An 18154-nucleotide genomic window follows, 5' to 3' on the forward strand; every position below is an offset into this window, starting at 1 on the left:
ACAAATAATGCATTCAGAAAATATTGGCTGCTGCATGTTTCAATTGTGTTATTGGAATGCAAAGTTAATTTCGAAAATCAAGTTAATGAGCATTATACACAAAAATAGGCAAAACAGTAAAGTATAAGCATTTTGCTTAACATCTGGTCTCTAGTATAGAATGTTATAGTATAGATTTTGGTACAAAAGCTTAGCATATTTCAGGATGAAAAGCGGTATATAAAATGGCATTTCGGTGTTACAATGGTGAATAAAAATCTAAATTTGATTTTAAAACTATACAAAATTAACATTCCACTTCTAATAGCATATAATATATATAGTTATCAGAGCATTAAATTTATTCCTGTATAAAGGAGTCCATTTTATATAAGGGATAGAATGAAGAAGAGTTCCAGAAAGGCGGATAAACAAAAATGGCATAGGAGACAATAAACACTTACCACAATTGAAGAAAAGTGTAATATTTCAAGGCTATAGCCTCATTGTCACATGTAGGTAGAAAGAAGAAGTAAAAAAAACCTTCTATATATATTTACAGCAGAATTAATCAATTTTCTGTGATTTGCATAACACTCAGGTAATTAAGACCTCAGAAGGTGCCATGTCAGTAAATAAAACCTAAATTTCATGTTTGAGTATTTTGCGTTTTGCAGTTCATTTCGCATCATTTCGTGACAAAACATGGTAGCAAAATACACCTCACACCTTTCAAAAACATGAAAAATGAACACTGCAATGTGTCATTTCACATTTCATGTCAAAATTGCATGCCCCTATTAATACAGTATGATATATTTTAAACCACAAAAATTATGAGTTCTATACTCTGGTACAACAGGCCTGCTGAGCTCTTGCTATGATCAGCTTATTGTCTCATCACTGTTTTCTGGCATTTAGACCAATTCAATTTTCTTATAATGCTTAAAATTTCTCAGTACCAGAAGTGTGTTTGTTTTTTAAACCACTTTATGCTCAGATAGGATACAGTTAGGCGATTTCCAACCAGCCTGCTGTGCAATGTGGAATTCTAACTGAATTGGTTGATTACAAGTTAACCATGTCAGCCACTCTTCTGGACCAAAGTATAATCTCTGATGAGATACACTAATTTTATAACATTTTTATTGAAAATGCCATTTTGTGGTGATATACAGGGTGAGCCTGAAAGAAATAAACTGTTTCAAAGTTTTACAGAAACGAGAGTTTTAATAACATGGCTGAAAAACTTACATGGTTAGAAGAGTATGTCCTGAAGTTTACAAGGCTAAGTCACAAATTCTTTGTGTGACCCTTTTGTAACACGATATATATCAATGCTGTGATACTCCAGTTCTCCCCAAACACGTCTCAGCGTGTACAATCAACAGCAAATGAATTAGGAGAAAAAATATTTTCTCGACGAAAAATGAGTTGGCAATGCTGCGAACACCGAGGCAATCTTGATAAGAGGCTTGAGGAGCGTCGAGCAAACTTTCCTGAAAAGTACAACTCAACTCCAGTATCGAAGTGGAGCATGCTGTCTGTCTACACAATTCTCCCCAAATGCCTGTTTGAAGATGAACCTTCTGCTCGCATTTTATTTTTCAAATGTAGTTCTAACGTGGTAGTCATTTTACAATTATTTGTATTTGTTCTTATTTTGCTTTGCTTTTATGTCACCTTTACAATTAATCGAAACTATGAAGATGGATGATAATGAGATTAAATTGATGAAGAGACACTTAAAAAAGAGATTTCCAGACCAGGACTCGAACCCGGAACCTAAAGTGGATAAGGTGGGGAGACCGTCAATAACTCCCGGCCATGAACTGGAGTATAAAATTTGTAATTGCTCAGGAGTATTTTTTGTTCTGTTCATGACTAATACCTGCTTTCGGACACTTAATTTATAAGTGACACACTTCGTTCGGTGGGGACAAGCCACGTATTGTTTGAGAGGAGGGACACATCTCGTTCATATACTAGATACAATCATGGACTATACTTGAAATGTGACGTGCTAAACAATACTTTCGCAGATCAGTTGAACATAGCAATTTTGATATACAAGTTGCATTTTCTCTACTTATTCATTATGCCTCATAGATAATCTCGCAACAACGCAAAATGTTTTAATTGACTCGAATGCACAATGACTAATATATACTGGACCTACATATTTTAAATGCAAAATCTAGGTGACGAAAATATGCCTCAACACGAAATGAAAATGCAATATTCATTCAATACACTAAAAAAGCTAACCAAAGCAGACATTTAACAACATTACACACGTAACGTTTCCATCCTCTAACAGGTTTTTTTTTGGAGTAAGATTCACATGGCGTAATAGGATTATCATTCACTACAAAGCAATAGCTATAAACATGAGATAAACCTGAAATGAGGGGTTAGAATTCACCATAAGAGAAGTGCAGCAGGTAAAACGAAATACATATGTAAGGAAGAGGTGTGTAAGTGTAAGTTTCTATGTGAAAATTGACTGAGTGGTAGCACTAGACGGTTTTACGTCAAGGATCCTAGGTTCGAATACCGGTCTGGGCATTGGTGTTGTTTCTGAATGTTCTATTTATTTTATCTTCACTCATCTTCGTCGTCGCGATTGCCTGAAAGTGGAAGAAAAGCGACACTAAATAAAAATAAAAAATATGTGAAAATTAAAAGGTTATTCATGATTGGGAAAAGAGAGACGCGGTAGTATATAAATACGGAGAAACTAGTACTCACTTTTATCCGCGAAGCTGTTTTTTCTTCTTTTTCGATTAATTTCAGTGGCCACTGCCACCATCCTCGTTGGAACTTGCTGCGCTGTTGCTTGGCGTGCGTCTTTTGTTCGTAGTTCTCTGGTTGCCGTTAGGTGCGCTGTGCGTCTTGGTACGTCGTCTGCTATTTCCGGGCGATAACTGCTGCAGTAGTGGAATCCAAGTATGGTGCGCTTGCCCGCTATCGATGTTTAGTTCGTGCGGGAAGTGCATTATGGCATGCGTTTCCTTGATTTTGGTGTCTATGAGCGTGTGGGCAGTGTGTTTGACTCGAACCTTTTGAATTTTATGGCTATTGTATTTGATATGTCTAGCAAGACCGGTAGTGGGTTGGGCTTTTTTCGCATCTGCTAGGTGCTGTTGGATTCTTTCATTGACAGATCTGATGGACCTGCCGATGTAATGAGCCTTGCACTCACACTCAGCATCATATACACCTGGGTTGTCAAGGGGGGAGAGGAAGTACCGTTTGTGCTTGTTTAGTTTGTCAGTTATTTTGGAGTTGGGTTTGTGCGCTACTTTGATGCCAAATGGGAGAAGGGCTTTGGCTATGCGGTTGGAAGTGGTGGGATGGTAGGGGAAGGCAAACCATTTATATTGGTCGCTGGGGGTTGGTTGTGGCTGGGTTGCTTGTGGATGGGTTGATTGTGGTAGGTTAGGGTGTCTGACCTGTATTTCCGCCTTACTGCACCAAGTGGAGAGTTGTGATTCAGTGTAGCCATGCTTCAGGGCTATTTCTGTGATGGTGGCTATCTCCTCTCGTAGATCCTCTTCTTTGCCACAGTAGGAGAAGGCTCTTCGATAAAAGTTTAGCCACACATTGGCTTTTTGCTTAGGGGGATGGCTAGCAAAAAGCCAATGTGTGGCTAAACTTTTATCGAAGAGCCTTCTCCTACTGTGGCAAAGAAGAGGATCTACGAGAGGAGATAGCCACCATCACAGAAATAGCCCTGAAGCATGGCTACACTGAATCACAACTCTCCACTTGGTGCAGTAAGGCGGAAATACAGGTCAGACACCCTAACCTACCACAATCAACCCATCCACAAGCAACCCAGCCACAACCAACCCCCAGCGACCAATATAAATGGTTTGCCTTCCCCTACCATCCCACCACTTCCAACCGCATAGCCAAAGCCCTTCTCCCATTTGGCATCAAAGTAGCGCACAAACCCAACTCCAAAATAACTGACAAACTAAACAAGCACAAACGGTACTTCCTCTCCCCCCTTGACAACCAGGTGTATATGATGCTGAGTGTGAGTGCAAGGCTCATTACATCGGCAGGTCCATCAGATCTGTCAATGAAAGAATCCAACAGCACCTAGCAGATGCGAAAAAAGCCCAACCCACTACCGGTCTTGCTAGACATATCAAATACAATAGCCATAAAATTCAAAAGGTTCGAGTCAAACACACTGCCCACACGCTCATAGACACCAAAATCAAGGAAACGCATGCCATAATGCACTTCCCCGCACGAACTAAACATCGATAGCGGGCAAGCGCACCATACTTGGATTCCACTACTGCAGCAGTTATCGCCCGGAAATAGCAGACGACGTACCAAGACGCACAGCGCACCTAACGGCAACCAGAGAACTACGAACAAAAGACGCACGCCAAGCAACAGCGCAGCAAGTTCCAACGAGGATGGTGGCAGTGGCCACTGAAATTAATCGAAAAAGAAGAAAAAACAGCTTCGCGGATAAAAGTGAGTACTAGTTTCTCCGTATTTAAAAGGTTAATTAAGAGCTGATAGGTAAAATATACTCTATGAGCCATGTTCGATAGAAGTTCTGTTAAGATGTCAAACCTGTAAGAAGCAAATAGCGAAGTTGTGTGAAGGATTCAAGATAAGCTTCGATAACATGGTCACCTGGATTGTCTCGAGCTGAACCAGTAAATGGGCGATGTTTAATCCCCAAAGCCATTCTGCAAAACGAATGCCAAAATAGGTTCGTGTGTGGATTTGGTCAGCATGAAATTGTTGCGTGTTGATAAGTGAATGGTATTTTTTCTGTTTTCGTTATTTTACGTTGCTTTTCTTCCTCTGGATCTTGAATGACGAATAAATTAATTTGGTGAACTGATAAACACAAAAAAGCCAACCCCGTGGCTAATTGGTTAGCGCACGCGCTTCGAAGTAAGGTGAAGATGTGTCATTGTCTGCATCCCACTTCCATCTTCAACCTTCATCATTGCGATTATCCGAGACTGGTAGAACAGTGACGTGAAATAACAAAAATATCACCCTCGGTGTCGATTTCAAAGTTTGAAGTATTGCTGTTTTTGCATTCAATAGCGGCTCTAGATTGTGACAGTGATGTGAAATACTTCTGATTTTATAAGAAATAGTAAAACGGGAAGAGCGATAGATATTCCTCTATTTTCAATTTTCTCTAAAACTATTTTCCCCGACTGTGGTGATAATGAATTCTATGTAGTATGAGAAATATACTTTAATTTATACTAATTTATGCATATGCAACTGATTAAGAGAGCCTCCACAATGGCGCAAGGAAATCGTCGCCGCATTGTAATCAAGGAGTTCTCGGTTCGATGCCCGGTGGAGGCACATAGTGATTCGGATTCTAGTTTAATCTGTAGATCTCTTCCCGGTTTGCCTATTTGTGCATAAAACTCAGACTCAGAATGATTAAGGACTTTTCGAAATATTCTGTCTGTATCGGAATGGCAACTTTCTTCAGAACGAAAATTAATTCGTAAAGCAATAATACGCACAGCACCTCTAATTACCTACTGCCATTCAACACGCTACTATTCGTAAATTCAGAATTATTATTTTAGGGTTCAAACCCTGGCATCTGAAAGAGGGACACTTGGCCCCAAAAGTTTCAGGTTTGTTAACATTTACTAGTTAAGGATATTTTTGTTAAGCTCCTGGGACCTGAGGAACAAAAATATAGATCTTTTAAAATGATTTCTCAAATTAAATGTAGAAATCATGCAGCACACTAGCCCAGGGACGCTATAGCTTATTCATGGGATGGAAAAATTGTCATTTCCTGGTCTCAGCTTGGAGTTCTATCTCTGCAGTGTTTCCTTATCAATTTAATGTAATTATCATCCATCCTCATAGTTGCGACAAATTATAAATGTCATGGTAAAAACAAAGCAAAATAAGAAAAAAAATATTGTAACATTACTGCAATGTCAGAACTACGTTGGCAAAAAAAGTGAACACCAGATCATTTTCAAACAGGCATTTGGGGAGAAGTGTGTAGAGGTAGACAGACAACATGCTCTCGAAAGTTGCCAATCAACATGACCTTCGGCACTGAAGTTGTGCGTTAAGAAAACTTTGCTTGAGGCTCCTCAAGCATCTTATCGCAAATGCCTCGGTGTTCACAGCATTGCCAACTCATTTTTCGTCGAGAAAATATTTTTTCTAGTAATTCATTTGCTGTTGATTGTACATACCAGCAGCAGCTACTGTGATGCATTGTTTAAGATCGTCCACATTTGTAGGAAGGGGAGGAACAAGAAGTCCTGTCCTTGATGTATCCCCAACAAGAAGTAGTTGCACGGTGTTAAATCACAAGCACACACAAAGCCTTTTCTACCTCCCCAACAAGAAGTAGTTGCACGGTGTTAAATCACAAGCACACAGAAAGCCTTTTCTACCTGGCTAGCGGCCATTTTGCTCATCGGACATCAAGGGCGCTCACGTGATGCTACGTCATTTAAACAAAATAAAAGTAGAGGTGATAAACTTGACAACTTGATCTATGAAACAGTACTTAATGCTTCTTGATAAAACAAACAGTTTTTGATTTATGAAGCGTTTCATCTGTCTATTTCTCTGCGACTCACCCTGTATACCGATATTTGTTCAAAAAATTATCAGCAAGTGCATTGGGTGAATGACTTTTCTGCATCATCAGGTCACTAGTTAAATTGGCTTGGTGTGCTACGAACATTTCAATTATTTATTGACAAAAATCTTGTAAAAATATGATCAGTGTACATAACTTTTTAGTTATAGACTATTACATGATATGTTCTACATATTAAAATTTGTTTTCCCCCCTCTCAGTATAATTCAATTACAGGCTATTTGTTTTGCTTTTAGTGTAACTACCCTTCAACAAACCCAGCACAGTGTTGGTGGGACAATCAGAATGCGACTGATGAAACGGGAACGAGGCTCGTTGGTTGTGATGCCCGTGAATCAACATGCTGTTCACCACACAGAAAAGCCTCTCTATGTGACAGAGACAGCAGTTGATACTGTTTACTCAAAACTATTGGTAGCTAAACCTGAAGATGTAAGTACCTTCTCCAAAATTCAAGTTTAAATCTCGTGTGTTTTTCCTTTATAGAAAAAAAATTGTTCTTTTGCTTTGTAAGAAGTTTTATTTCAGACACAAGGTCATAAAGTTGGTGTAAATTTTCCTATTATTATTATTGTTACATAAGGTTTACTTAGGGCTGTGCGATACTATCACATCAAAAAATTGATATCAAAATGTCAACCTTGATATATCAATATTCCACACCCCTAGGTGGAATTACCACTGATTTTGAAGTCGTAAGTGGAACACACATTAATTTGAGCTTATTCTATTGGAATCACACTATACAATGCCAGTTTACAGTAACACTTCAATAACTAAAGCAAATTAACATTAACACTTCAGAAATAACGAAAACTAACACAAATAACTTGAAAACATAGGCGTGCCCACGGAGGGACAAGGGGTAACAAATGCCCCCCCCCCCCAATCATGGACGTCCACAGATTGTTTCTACAAGCAAGGTATTTTTCCATGGGGTGGATTATCCCCATAATAGTGTTGCCCCCTGAAAGAACACCTCTTAAATTTGAAATTATCGCATTCCTGCATCACCATTATAATAATTAATGTAAATTATTATGACTGAAATCAAATTATATGTGTGAAAATGTACTTTTAGGTTGGCATTTGGGTTTCTAAGGGAAGATGTGGCCATTCTTGCCCCTCTTCCAGACGTCAATGCCCCTATATTATTATATTTTCAGCTAGAAATTTAGGATAGAGAAATCTTATCACCGTTATTAAACGATATTATACTCTTAAAGAAAATGAAATATTTTCAAGCCAATGAAAGTTCAAAGCAACTACGGGGGAGGGGGTGCAGTGGCGCAACCACAGGAGGGCAGATGGCATTGGTCCCCATCCTTGGATGGAAATCAGTTTTAGGGGGCAAACATGGAAGACTAGCAGGTTCTAAGAGTAGCAGGACAAAAGGATACTCAAGATGGAATTTTTCACATCTTTCTTGCATTATTTCTTCGAGATGGCCAAGAGCACCTGCAGGTGGTCACAGAGCTGCAATTGCCCCCTCGATTTCAAATTTTATACAAATATGTTTCATAAAATTGCTGGATGAAAATTTTTGAGCCATATGAAATCAATATTGGTTTCATTTGAAAATTTTCTTGCTTGCTTCGCTTGTGATTTGTTTTCTGTAATGCATTATAAATTACCAAGGAGATAAGTATTCTTTTAAATTCATGAACAATTGTTTGGAGGAAAAGGAGCGCACCCATTAATTGAGAGACAATTTATATGATTTTTGCTGTTGGTTTGTTATGGGGCAGATGTATCTATCTATCTATATATTGAAGAGGGGTGCAGATCCGAATCTGTAAAAGTTATACTTTTTCATCTCTCCACTTCTAACCAACGATCCGACCATTCATTGACAATGCCGCATTCCACAGAGAATAGATTCATTGTTTTAAGCTGCATACTGCTATGTATGTAGTTCCAGCCTCATTTCATTTGGGGATTTTCCATGCTGGATAGAGGCTTTGTCCTCTCATCGAGAAGTAAGAACAAAGGCTATTGAAAGGTGTAGAAAACATCCTGCAAGGTAAAACTCTCAGTTGTTAGTAACAATTCGTCAAGTATAGTGGATATTGGATCGCGAAAGTTCAGGTGGCGTATAACTTTAGAGAGAGAGAGAGAGATAGAGGGAGTGAAGGGATCTCTTCTCCTCTCTCTCTCTCTCTCTGAAAAGAAGAAGAAGCATTTCAAAGAAAGAGAAAGAAAAGGGAGAGAGATGCCCCTTCTTTCTCTCTCTTATCTTGTAGAGGGAGAGAGAGAAGGAAAGGGCAAGGAAAAAGAAAGGGGGAGAGAGAGGGGGGCGGCTTCTTCTTTTCTTTTCTCTCTCTCTCTCTCTCTCTCTCTCTCTCTCTCTCCCTCTCCCTCTCTCTCTCTCTCTCTCTCTCTCTCTCTCTCTCTCTCTCTCTCTCTCTCTCTCTCTCTCTCTCTCTCTCTCTCTCTCTCTCTCTCTCTCTCTCTCTCTCTCTCCCTCTCTGAACCTCTCTCCTTCTCTCTGGGGGAGTAAGAAGGAGGGGGAGGGGGTCCGAGAGAGAGATAGCTCTCTCTCTCATCTGGGAGGGACCTCTCTCTTTTCTTTCTCAACCTTTCTTCTTCTCTCTTCTCTTTCTATTTCTCTCTCTCTCTTTGTATAAGGGAGGAGGAGAGGAAGGAGAGGGTGAGGGCGGTGGAGGGCGAGGGCCACCCCGCACTCACTTCCCCTCTCACCGATCCCCCCCGTGGAATGGAAGGGGCAGGGGGGCACACTTCTTTCTCTCTTTCACCTCCCCCCCCCGTTGCCCCCCAAAGGTGCGATATGCATCAGTAAGTTGCACCTCGAACCAAGGACTTCACATGGATGAACATCGCGATCGGATCTAGGTAAGTGTGGAGAGAGATCAGCTCTGTCATTCCTCTTCTTTCTTCTTGACAAAATAAGCCAAGTCAATATTGTAAGAAATGAAACCTCTCGCATTTGCATAATTAGTAACATCCCTTGTGACTATAAGATTCCCTAGTATAAATCAAGTCACACTTCAATATATGGCGGTAGTACACACACCCATCAATGCAATAAAAGTTAAACAGTGAGATAAAAATAGCTTTTTTTTCCCCGACTGAACTTTCATCAAGGCTTTTGCCCCCCCCCCCCCCCCCCCCCCCCCAATCAGAGGATCTCTGCACACCTATGCTTGAAAAGTCCACGTCTCTGGCTATTAACAATCACCCTCAGAGATGAGGCTGTATATTTGTAGGGTAGAGTCTTGTTGAAAATTTGCGATTTGGTCTTTCTGCATTGTTTTGCATCGCTTACAATTTTGGACAACCCGGCCAGCGATGTTAGACTGACAACAACATTGTGCAAGTAAGTTTTCTGATTACCCTGTAGATTCCAGTAAAAACAACACCTTTCTGCTCAACTGGTAAAAACAGTTTGTCTACTGCCAATAGATGGCATCTAACAGTAGTTTGACATCAACAATGCAGCGAACATATACATGCAGGTTGAACTGCCATTATTACAGAATTCCGTCAACATACACACAAGTACGTCGTTCCGCCTGAGGGGTAAAGGTCTAACCACCAAAGGGTCTGGAATCGAGTTCTTGTGTGGATATGAGTGTCCCTTCACCAGTTTCATGTAACTGAAGAATAGGGTGTTGGCAGACACACTTGAATCTCCGTAAAGGACATGAAGATAAACACGTATTCCGATTTAATCTCTCTACAACAATTAGACCTCAAGCTATGATTTTTGTAGATCACTGTAGATTTTACATGTGAATTTTTTATATCCAAATACAACCTACCTCCCTCCTACATACACACAAGTGAGAGAGAGTATGTCTTACATTTTTATATTTTTCTTCTCCAGGTTATGGAAATTCTGAGGCAAGAAAGATCACAGCTTGAATGGCAATTGACAGAAGATAGCGGCTCACCTGAAGTTTGCTTCACAGAACAAGCACTGGAATTGCTGGTAGAAAGAGAATCATCATTGTTTCTTCTAAAGGTAATATTGTTAGTTCATTTTCATAGTCTTCGTTCAAAGTTAACTGGAAACCGTTAGTACAGGGTGTTTCAAAATGATCTGAACGATAAAAAAATGTTGCATGAACAACACAACATAATTACACATCGAATATCCCGTGAAATACATTTGAACACATCCTTAAGGTTTTTTTTGGAACGGTTTCAGTAGTTTTAAATTCTGCTGCCAGGTGGCAGGCTGATCAATTGTAAAATGGCTGCCAGTGGTGAGGAGAAAGCATTTTGCGAGAGTACGTCAGTCATGAGTGTGTAACGTCAGTTTCGTAGACTATTTCATGAAGATCCACCAGCAAAGAACTCTTATTAGATCCACTCATTGGCGCCGTTGTGCACATTATTGTGCACAGCATGTGAGAACTTTCTGAAACATAGTGAAACGTCTTCATGGAGCTAGATTACAGTACTGACGTGTGTAGAGTGCAGAAGAGTAACGAAGGGTGCTCACATTGAGCATTTGTGAGTTCACTTCGTGATAACCATTGACACAAACTTGGAGTTATATTGCATGTGTGTGAAGTTTCATCTGATTTTGACAATTTATGAATAAAATATAACTGGTTGAAATTGTTCAGATCATTTTGAAACATGGTCAGGCGCGGTTGGCTGTATAGCGCAAATGTGCAGTGAACCCCCAGTAATATACAAAATAAACAATAACTGAGAAGTTCATAAGCGTAGTGGCAAATTCTCTTAGTGAGAAGGAGAAACCGCGGGCCATAGCCACTCAGCTCCCCTCTAGTTCCGTTTCGTGCAAAGTCTCCGCTGAACCTCCGCAAGCCAACCCCTACCATGCTAAAAGCTTAGGACGGCTAGCAGAAGCTCGACGCGTACATATGGCGAAAATACATGCAGTCTGAGACTGGAGGAAGGCCGTCTCGTCAAAACGGACATGCGCAGTTCGTAGGATCACCAGCGAACTGGACTGAATCACGCTCTTCTCTCTTCCAGTGTTGCACTATGTGTTTCAATTTGAATTCATTTGGCATTCTCTTTGTATTTTCATATTTTACAAGACTTATTAGATTAATGAAGAGGGTGTAATATAAATGTAGAGGTAACACCGAACGAAAGCTAGAAGTAAAGATGATGGGACAAATAAGATAAATATGATAGAAAACAACTTGCCTACACATTCAGAGTTTTCATCTTTAAGATGGAAACACTTCAGGTGGAAGGAGCCGAAAAGTCAAAAATAGCGCGAGGGCGAGGGGTTGCTTATCGGACAAGACTTAAACAACCTTTTGGTCTTCTTACGTCAGACTAAATGCTTTCGTTGACATGTTAGGCTTTTTAGGTTTAGTTGTCTTAGAATATATACACTCAATTTTCGGGGCTTACCGTGCTTGACCAAAAATGTAATATTTGCTATTTATTCAAGCCTAACCTAACAATGAAGGCATTTCGCACTTACGTAAGAAGACTACCAAAAAGTTGTTTGGGTTTCGTGCGATCAGTTATACTCTAGCGCGAGAGGGTGTTCGAAGGGACGCGCACATTTAACTTTGTTACGTGTCATTGTCTCCATACTTGTTAGTTTGTTTTGAAGTGCATGGCTCGTGATTGAAATATATATGGCATAGTGATACGTTGAGTGAAGTGAGGTGGATTGTGTATTGGAAGGAGTGTAGTTGTTGCTGTGCGAGAAGTTAACATATTGCATACAATAGAATCTAATCACTTTGATTTAGCGATATACTTTCGAATAGTTATATAATTGATTGATTGATTGATTTAGTTTATTTTACTTCGCGTTTTGTGCCTCTTGGCTAATTTGCAAAGATGGGGATGAGTGATGAAATGATGAAATTGATGAATGGACATTCACAAACAACCAAGCCCGACCGGGATTCGAACCCGGGACCCTTGGCGTCGCGAATAGTTATATAAGAATTATCTTGTAATCAAGGGGTCTTGGGTTCGATTACTGATACATACTCATTTTAGCAGGCAGAGATTTGTATTTTTTAACTGTAGGTTCAGGATCCAGTTCCAATAATATAGTCTATTTGACAGTGGTGGGACCAGAAAAGAGTTGGCAAGAGTGGAAGAGGCAAAATTGAGGCGAGAATATTTTCTGAATTCTGAGATACACCTAAATACAATACCATACGAAAATCTTAAATTAAAATGATCGCCCCCTACACACACACTCCTTGGTGCTGTCACTGTTATCTGAACATAGCAAATTAACTTTGCCAGTAATCTACCGGCCAAAATTTGATAATTTTTCCAGTACTATCTCTACGAACCAAAGTGTCTCAAAAGCTTTAGATAAGTCCACTTTGCATAATTTTGGTGAACCCCCAGGAAAATTATGCACGAGCCGCGCCTGAACATGGTGTATAAATGTCAGGATAATGATCTGTGGTGATTGTCGTTTCTGTATTAGCCCATTTGCCTCCAGTCACCAGCCTTTTTTTATTATAAGGGTTGATGAAATGAAAAGGTACAAAACGACACTGTCGGTGTAAATGAATACTTTATTCAAAGTATCCTCCATAGGCCTGAGCACATCGATGAACGAGTCGAATGATTCCTTTATCCCAGAATTCCTTTGGCCGTGACGCGACCCAGTCCTTCACAGTGTCCTTGAGTTCATCGTCCGAGGTGAAGTGCTTTCCTTTGAGATGCTTTTTCAGGGGACCAAACACATGGAAGTCCCAGGGGGATAAGTCCAGACTGTAGGGCGGATGGTCTAGTTGCTCCCACTTGAACCTGGCCAGTTCCGCGTGTGTGACCCTGGAGACGTGTGGACGTGCGTTATCATGGAGCAGAACGAAAACGGGCACTCCATTTCCTCACTGATTTGCCAGACACACAGTCTTCCCCGTAAACATTCACCATCCGGCGATGAATATTGGCCGGTTTAACACCTTCCGCTGTCAGAAAATGGATAACTACTCGCTGCTCCTCAACAGTCGAATTTGCCAATGTTAACGCCATCCTGTCCGAACACGCACTGCCGCGTCACTTGGACGGCGCTCTGTATCGGAGCCTCTGCTCTCTCCTGCGCATGCACGTTCCCCTGCATGCTCCGATGCCGTGTGGCGACTCCAATCGCACCCCTACATATCACGCTACGTTCTCCCATCGCGGCATCGGAATTATATAAATGATTCCGTTGTTACGACATTTCGTACCTTTTCATTTGATCAACCCTTGTATAACGGCCAGATCACATGGAACTGGATTTCCAGTAGGAATGCCCTAGTTGACGCTGGACTGGCTACATGGATGGAAATGACTGGCAAAGGAAAGTTTTTGCTTTGTGGTTCTGAGTGCTGTGTTAGTTTGCTTCTCGATAAAAGAAAATGTAACAAATATGTGCATTCGTATTCAGTTTATTAATATTTAGGAATTTATCCAAAGCGATTAGATTTGTACGCAACAAATGTGATTAGCCAATAATGAAAATCAATATTATTACAAGTGTATTAAATGTTTGACATATTTACATGAACAAAATATTATTATTATTATTATTTTTTATGGATGAATCCTGTGAATCTCGTGTATAAATATGCACAGCCATGTTCATGAAAAAGCTATTATTTAGCTACATATCCTTTTGATAATACATATTTAAAGTCCATTTTTTTCTACTACGAAGTGGATGTAAACAAAAGCACGTGTTCTAGAGAAAGCCAGTGCAGCCCTATTGGTGGATTCTGGCAGTAGTCCCTCCGCAGACCTTTTGCACCCTGATAGATAGTCCATTCAATGCCGTCTTGAAACTAGAGTAATACAGCATTGTATGCTGTTCAAAGCATTTTCTAGCCTTATCCTTGCTTATGAATTCATAACCATTCTTTAGTAAAGCACCTACGGTGACATTCACTCATTTAAATTAACGAAATTCCCGCTACTTGTCCGTCACTCTTCGTTGTGCAGTGTTGCAAATTCGCAATATTAAGTAAAGTATATAATCTTGAAACATCGGACTAGACAGAATCAGAAAACATGATTTAGACTGACAGTGACTGACATGGGAATCTCTAGATTACACACGTGTTGATGTGTATATATCACAAACACGCACACACTACTTTCAACTTCATGCATTTTGGTAAAATCAACACACTGCAAAAGATTGTAGCGAAACCTTTGAGAAAGCCAAAGTGCTTGGTGCAAATACAACCAGTGATGCTTAAAATCGTACGGAATGTTTCTTTAGCATTTATTAAATGATTCACCTACGCTTACTTTCCTTTACTTCCCACATAAAACATGCTCAGATTTCAGGAACCCGAATTCCCCCAGCTTTTCAAAGAAAAATGCCAGATGCATACACTGGCAACTGCTTCCAAGAAGGAATTTGTAGAGGACGGGGACACAAGCTTTGGGCAAACTGTGCCATTCAGTGTTGCTATCCGACCTTTATAGAAACATCGTTACAATTCGGTAATATTCCAAAGCTGTTATCGTATCTAATTGCTATATAGCCAACTTCGCAACTACAAAGTCCAACTTCGCAACTACAAAGTTTTATTAATGTTCCAACACGGGTGTACGTAATAAGTATTTCACATTTCTTGTATCTAATTCATAAGGGAAAAAATAACATAGTTGGAGACACTACTTCTCGTGGTCAAGAATCTTCAGAAAACCTGTTACCCTCAAGCACACAGCTATTTATAGCTTTCCTCCCCTCGACCCTGCAAAACCTGCCCTCCTCTCCGTTGCCGTGTGGTGGTTCTCGAGATTTTGCGTAGTGTTTATAGGTTGTAAGTATCATTGAATGTTGATGTGGCTTCAACAGCAAGTGTTGCAAAACATCTACATTTGAAACCTTGAACAAGTGGCGATACCAAAATTGCGGTGAATCCAGAGTATTGTGTTGAATCGTTGACCTCTGAACAGGTGTCTTAAAAACAAACATTTATGCGGTCCGCAAGGAAATTCAGCCGAACAAAAACGCGGATGGCACATTTTAGCCGATTTTGGACTTGCTGCCATCAGCAGGAAAGTGTTTTTGTTTTTTTTCGTGGATATGAGTTTGTCTATGCTGGTTAAATTATTGCATGATTCATTTGGTTTATTTTACTTTGCATTTCTGCCACACTTGGCTAATCGCGAGGATGAAGATGAGTGATGATATGGTGAAATTGATGAAATAACACTCACAAAGAATATCCATGCCCAGGCCAAGATTGAAACTCGCGACTCCTGGCATCGTAGCGCACAGTGATAACCACTCCGCTACAACGGCCAGCTGTGTGAATTCTTCTTACATGGTATATTACCATTGACGAGAACTGACATCGTTGGTAAGTGTTTACCTCTATTTTATTATATTTTCTTCATCTCTCGTATTTACAACAGTGTTCATTTTAAAAACTAATATTTGCACATTTTTAAAAGTCACTCTAGTTTCGAAACGTTGTGGAAAATACTGACACCGAAGCTAACACGTGCGCTAGGAGGGAGGGGCAAGTGCTGGCGAATAGAAAGTTGGCACCGTGCGCATTTATACAAATTTCGGTAACTTATTGGCCACACCTACTTCGTTTTAAAGCTGGAAACAGAATAGGTACATATTTTATCAATTACTAGCTGATTACCCAGCATTGCCCAGGTATTTATTTATCCCAATCTTGTATTAGACAGGGAAAATAATGAATTCTAACTTAACTATAGTGTAAAATTTAACTAATTGGGAGTCACTAAAACTATGGATTCCATTCACAACACAGCCTGAATGTTAGACAACCTGAGAAACACTATTGTTGTGCTGGATTGCATAGAGTCACGGATGTCTGTCTGTGCGGAATTTAATATCGGTCGTTCTCGATTATTTTTACATGTCACCTGTTCCCACCTCACCCCTAGGAGTGCCAGGGATGTCTTACCCCAAAAATATTCTTTCCAGATTGCAAGTGATACGTGTACCAAGTTTGGTTGAAATTGCTCCAGGTATTCGAGAGTTATGCCAGAACAGACATTTATATACACACCCACATACGCAAACAGTACACCTTACCTTACAACTGCTAAGTTTTATCCATATCTCCAACCAGGAACAGTACACTTACTGGAATATTTGCATCATGTGAGTGTTTGAACCACTTTAAAACACTCACGTCAATATCGGGGAAGTCGCCGCCTCTAATACGCTTTCTCTTTTGCACGCACTTAAACTTTCTTATCTAATTCATACTATGGGAATGAGAGACGCAGTAATAGATAATTAAGGTACTCATGTTTTCCACGAAGTTGTTTTACATTATTTTCTATTAATTTCGGTAGCCACTGCCACCATCCTCGTTGGAATTCGTTGTTGTTGATTCGCGCGTTTCTGTTGTTTTTTTCCTAAATCGCCGCTAGGTGTGCATTAGTTGTACATTCCTACAAACAAAAGGTGTGGGGATTCCTGCTGCCCCCTCGTATCTGCCATCGGCACATCTGTTAACCATAAAAGCCACCTTTTCAAGAAGAAAAGGGGGACGAGTCTGTTGGAATTTCTTATGTAGCAACCACTTTGGTCTTTCTTGGAAAGATTTATGTTAAATTATTGGAAACCTGACTTCAAATTTTCCAAATTTAACCTTCAAAATTCGAATTAAGTAGTCATTTCTAACATTGTTTTAGATAGGGGTTTCAAGGGGAATGTGCTTTTGTTCGAATTATCCAAGTTCGAATTAAAGAGAGTGCACTGTAGATTGTTACATATTTATGTACTTCGATATTACATAAAAATCTGTGATCTAGTGATCACCCAAAAAGGTGGACCAACAACTTATCAGGTAGAAGTTACTAATGCAGTGATTGTTCAGTGTGTGTGTGTGTGTGTGTGTGTGATTAGTATAAATCACTTGTCTTTCTTATTTCAGCCCTTTGAAAAATCAAGGAGTGAGCCAAACATAAAACACGAATCACAATCACCAGACGAAACCTTTGCAACTGGAAGTCCTCCTGTGGGAATTTCACAATATGTGCGAAGTGAAAAGGTATGTTTCTTGTATTATTTGTACGTACTGCTAGGTTGTCTAATATCTTAAGACCATGCCCGAGGAGCACAATAACCAAATGTACACTGTAGAATGAAAACTACTTGTGGAAAGTTCCAATTTGTTTTATTTTGGATTTTATAGCAAAGGCTTTCACAGGAAGTAAAAATTCACTTCCCATCTCAATACAAGTGCAATTAGAAGAAGAAGAAAAGAGTTATTTACTCAAGAAATTTCTTTTTAAGGAGCTTCTGCAGTGTCCACAGTAAAGCAAATTGAATAGAGAAATTTTAAAACTTGGCTTTACAATGCACATACAGTTGTGCTAAGTGTAGTTGAAAATTGCCCAATTTTTTTTTTATAAAAAATAAATTACAGTGTATCCTCGATTTTACGTTCTTCAGGGAACCAAGAACTTAAAATGTGGGAAAATGTAAAATTGGGGTTCCATTGTATTTCAGCCACCAGGGGAAGAAAAAATGGCATTGCCACTATTTCCAAGTAGGCCATTCGTTTTATTCCACCAATAAGTTACGTAACTCAGATGCTTGAATTTATG

At 39.8% G+C, this 18154-nt stretch overlaps 1 protein-coding gene across 1 annotated transcript in view; it reads left to right on the forward strand.

Moving 5' to 3' along the window:
• Positions 1–18154, forward strand: part of LOC145990046 (E3 ubiquitin-protein ligase RNF10-like) — a 70662-nt gene that overhangs the window by 23711 nt on the left and 28797 nt on the right. Inside the window, exons 6-8 of the mRNA XM_083125680.1 lie at positions 6862–7057; positions 10473–10610; positions 17479–17595. Coding sequence (XP_082981806.1) covers positions 6862–7057; positions 10473–10610; positions 17479–17595 — 451 coding nt within the window. The remainder of the gene's footprint in view (positions 1–6861; positions 7058–10472; positions 10611–17478; positions 17596–18154) is intronic.

The sequence above is a fragment of the Lepisma saccharinum genome, chromosome 7 (genome assembly GCF_977018435.1).
Source record: "Lepisma saccharinum chromosome 7, izLepSacc3.1, whole genome shotgun sequence".
Classification (NCBI taxonomy): domain Eukaryota; kingdom Metazoa; phylum Arthropoda; class Insecta; order Zygentoma; family Lepismatidae; genus Lepisma; species Lepisma saccharinum.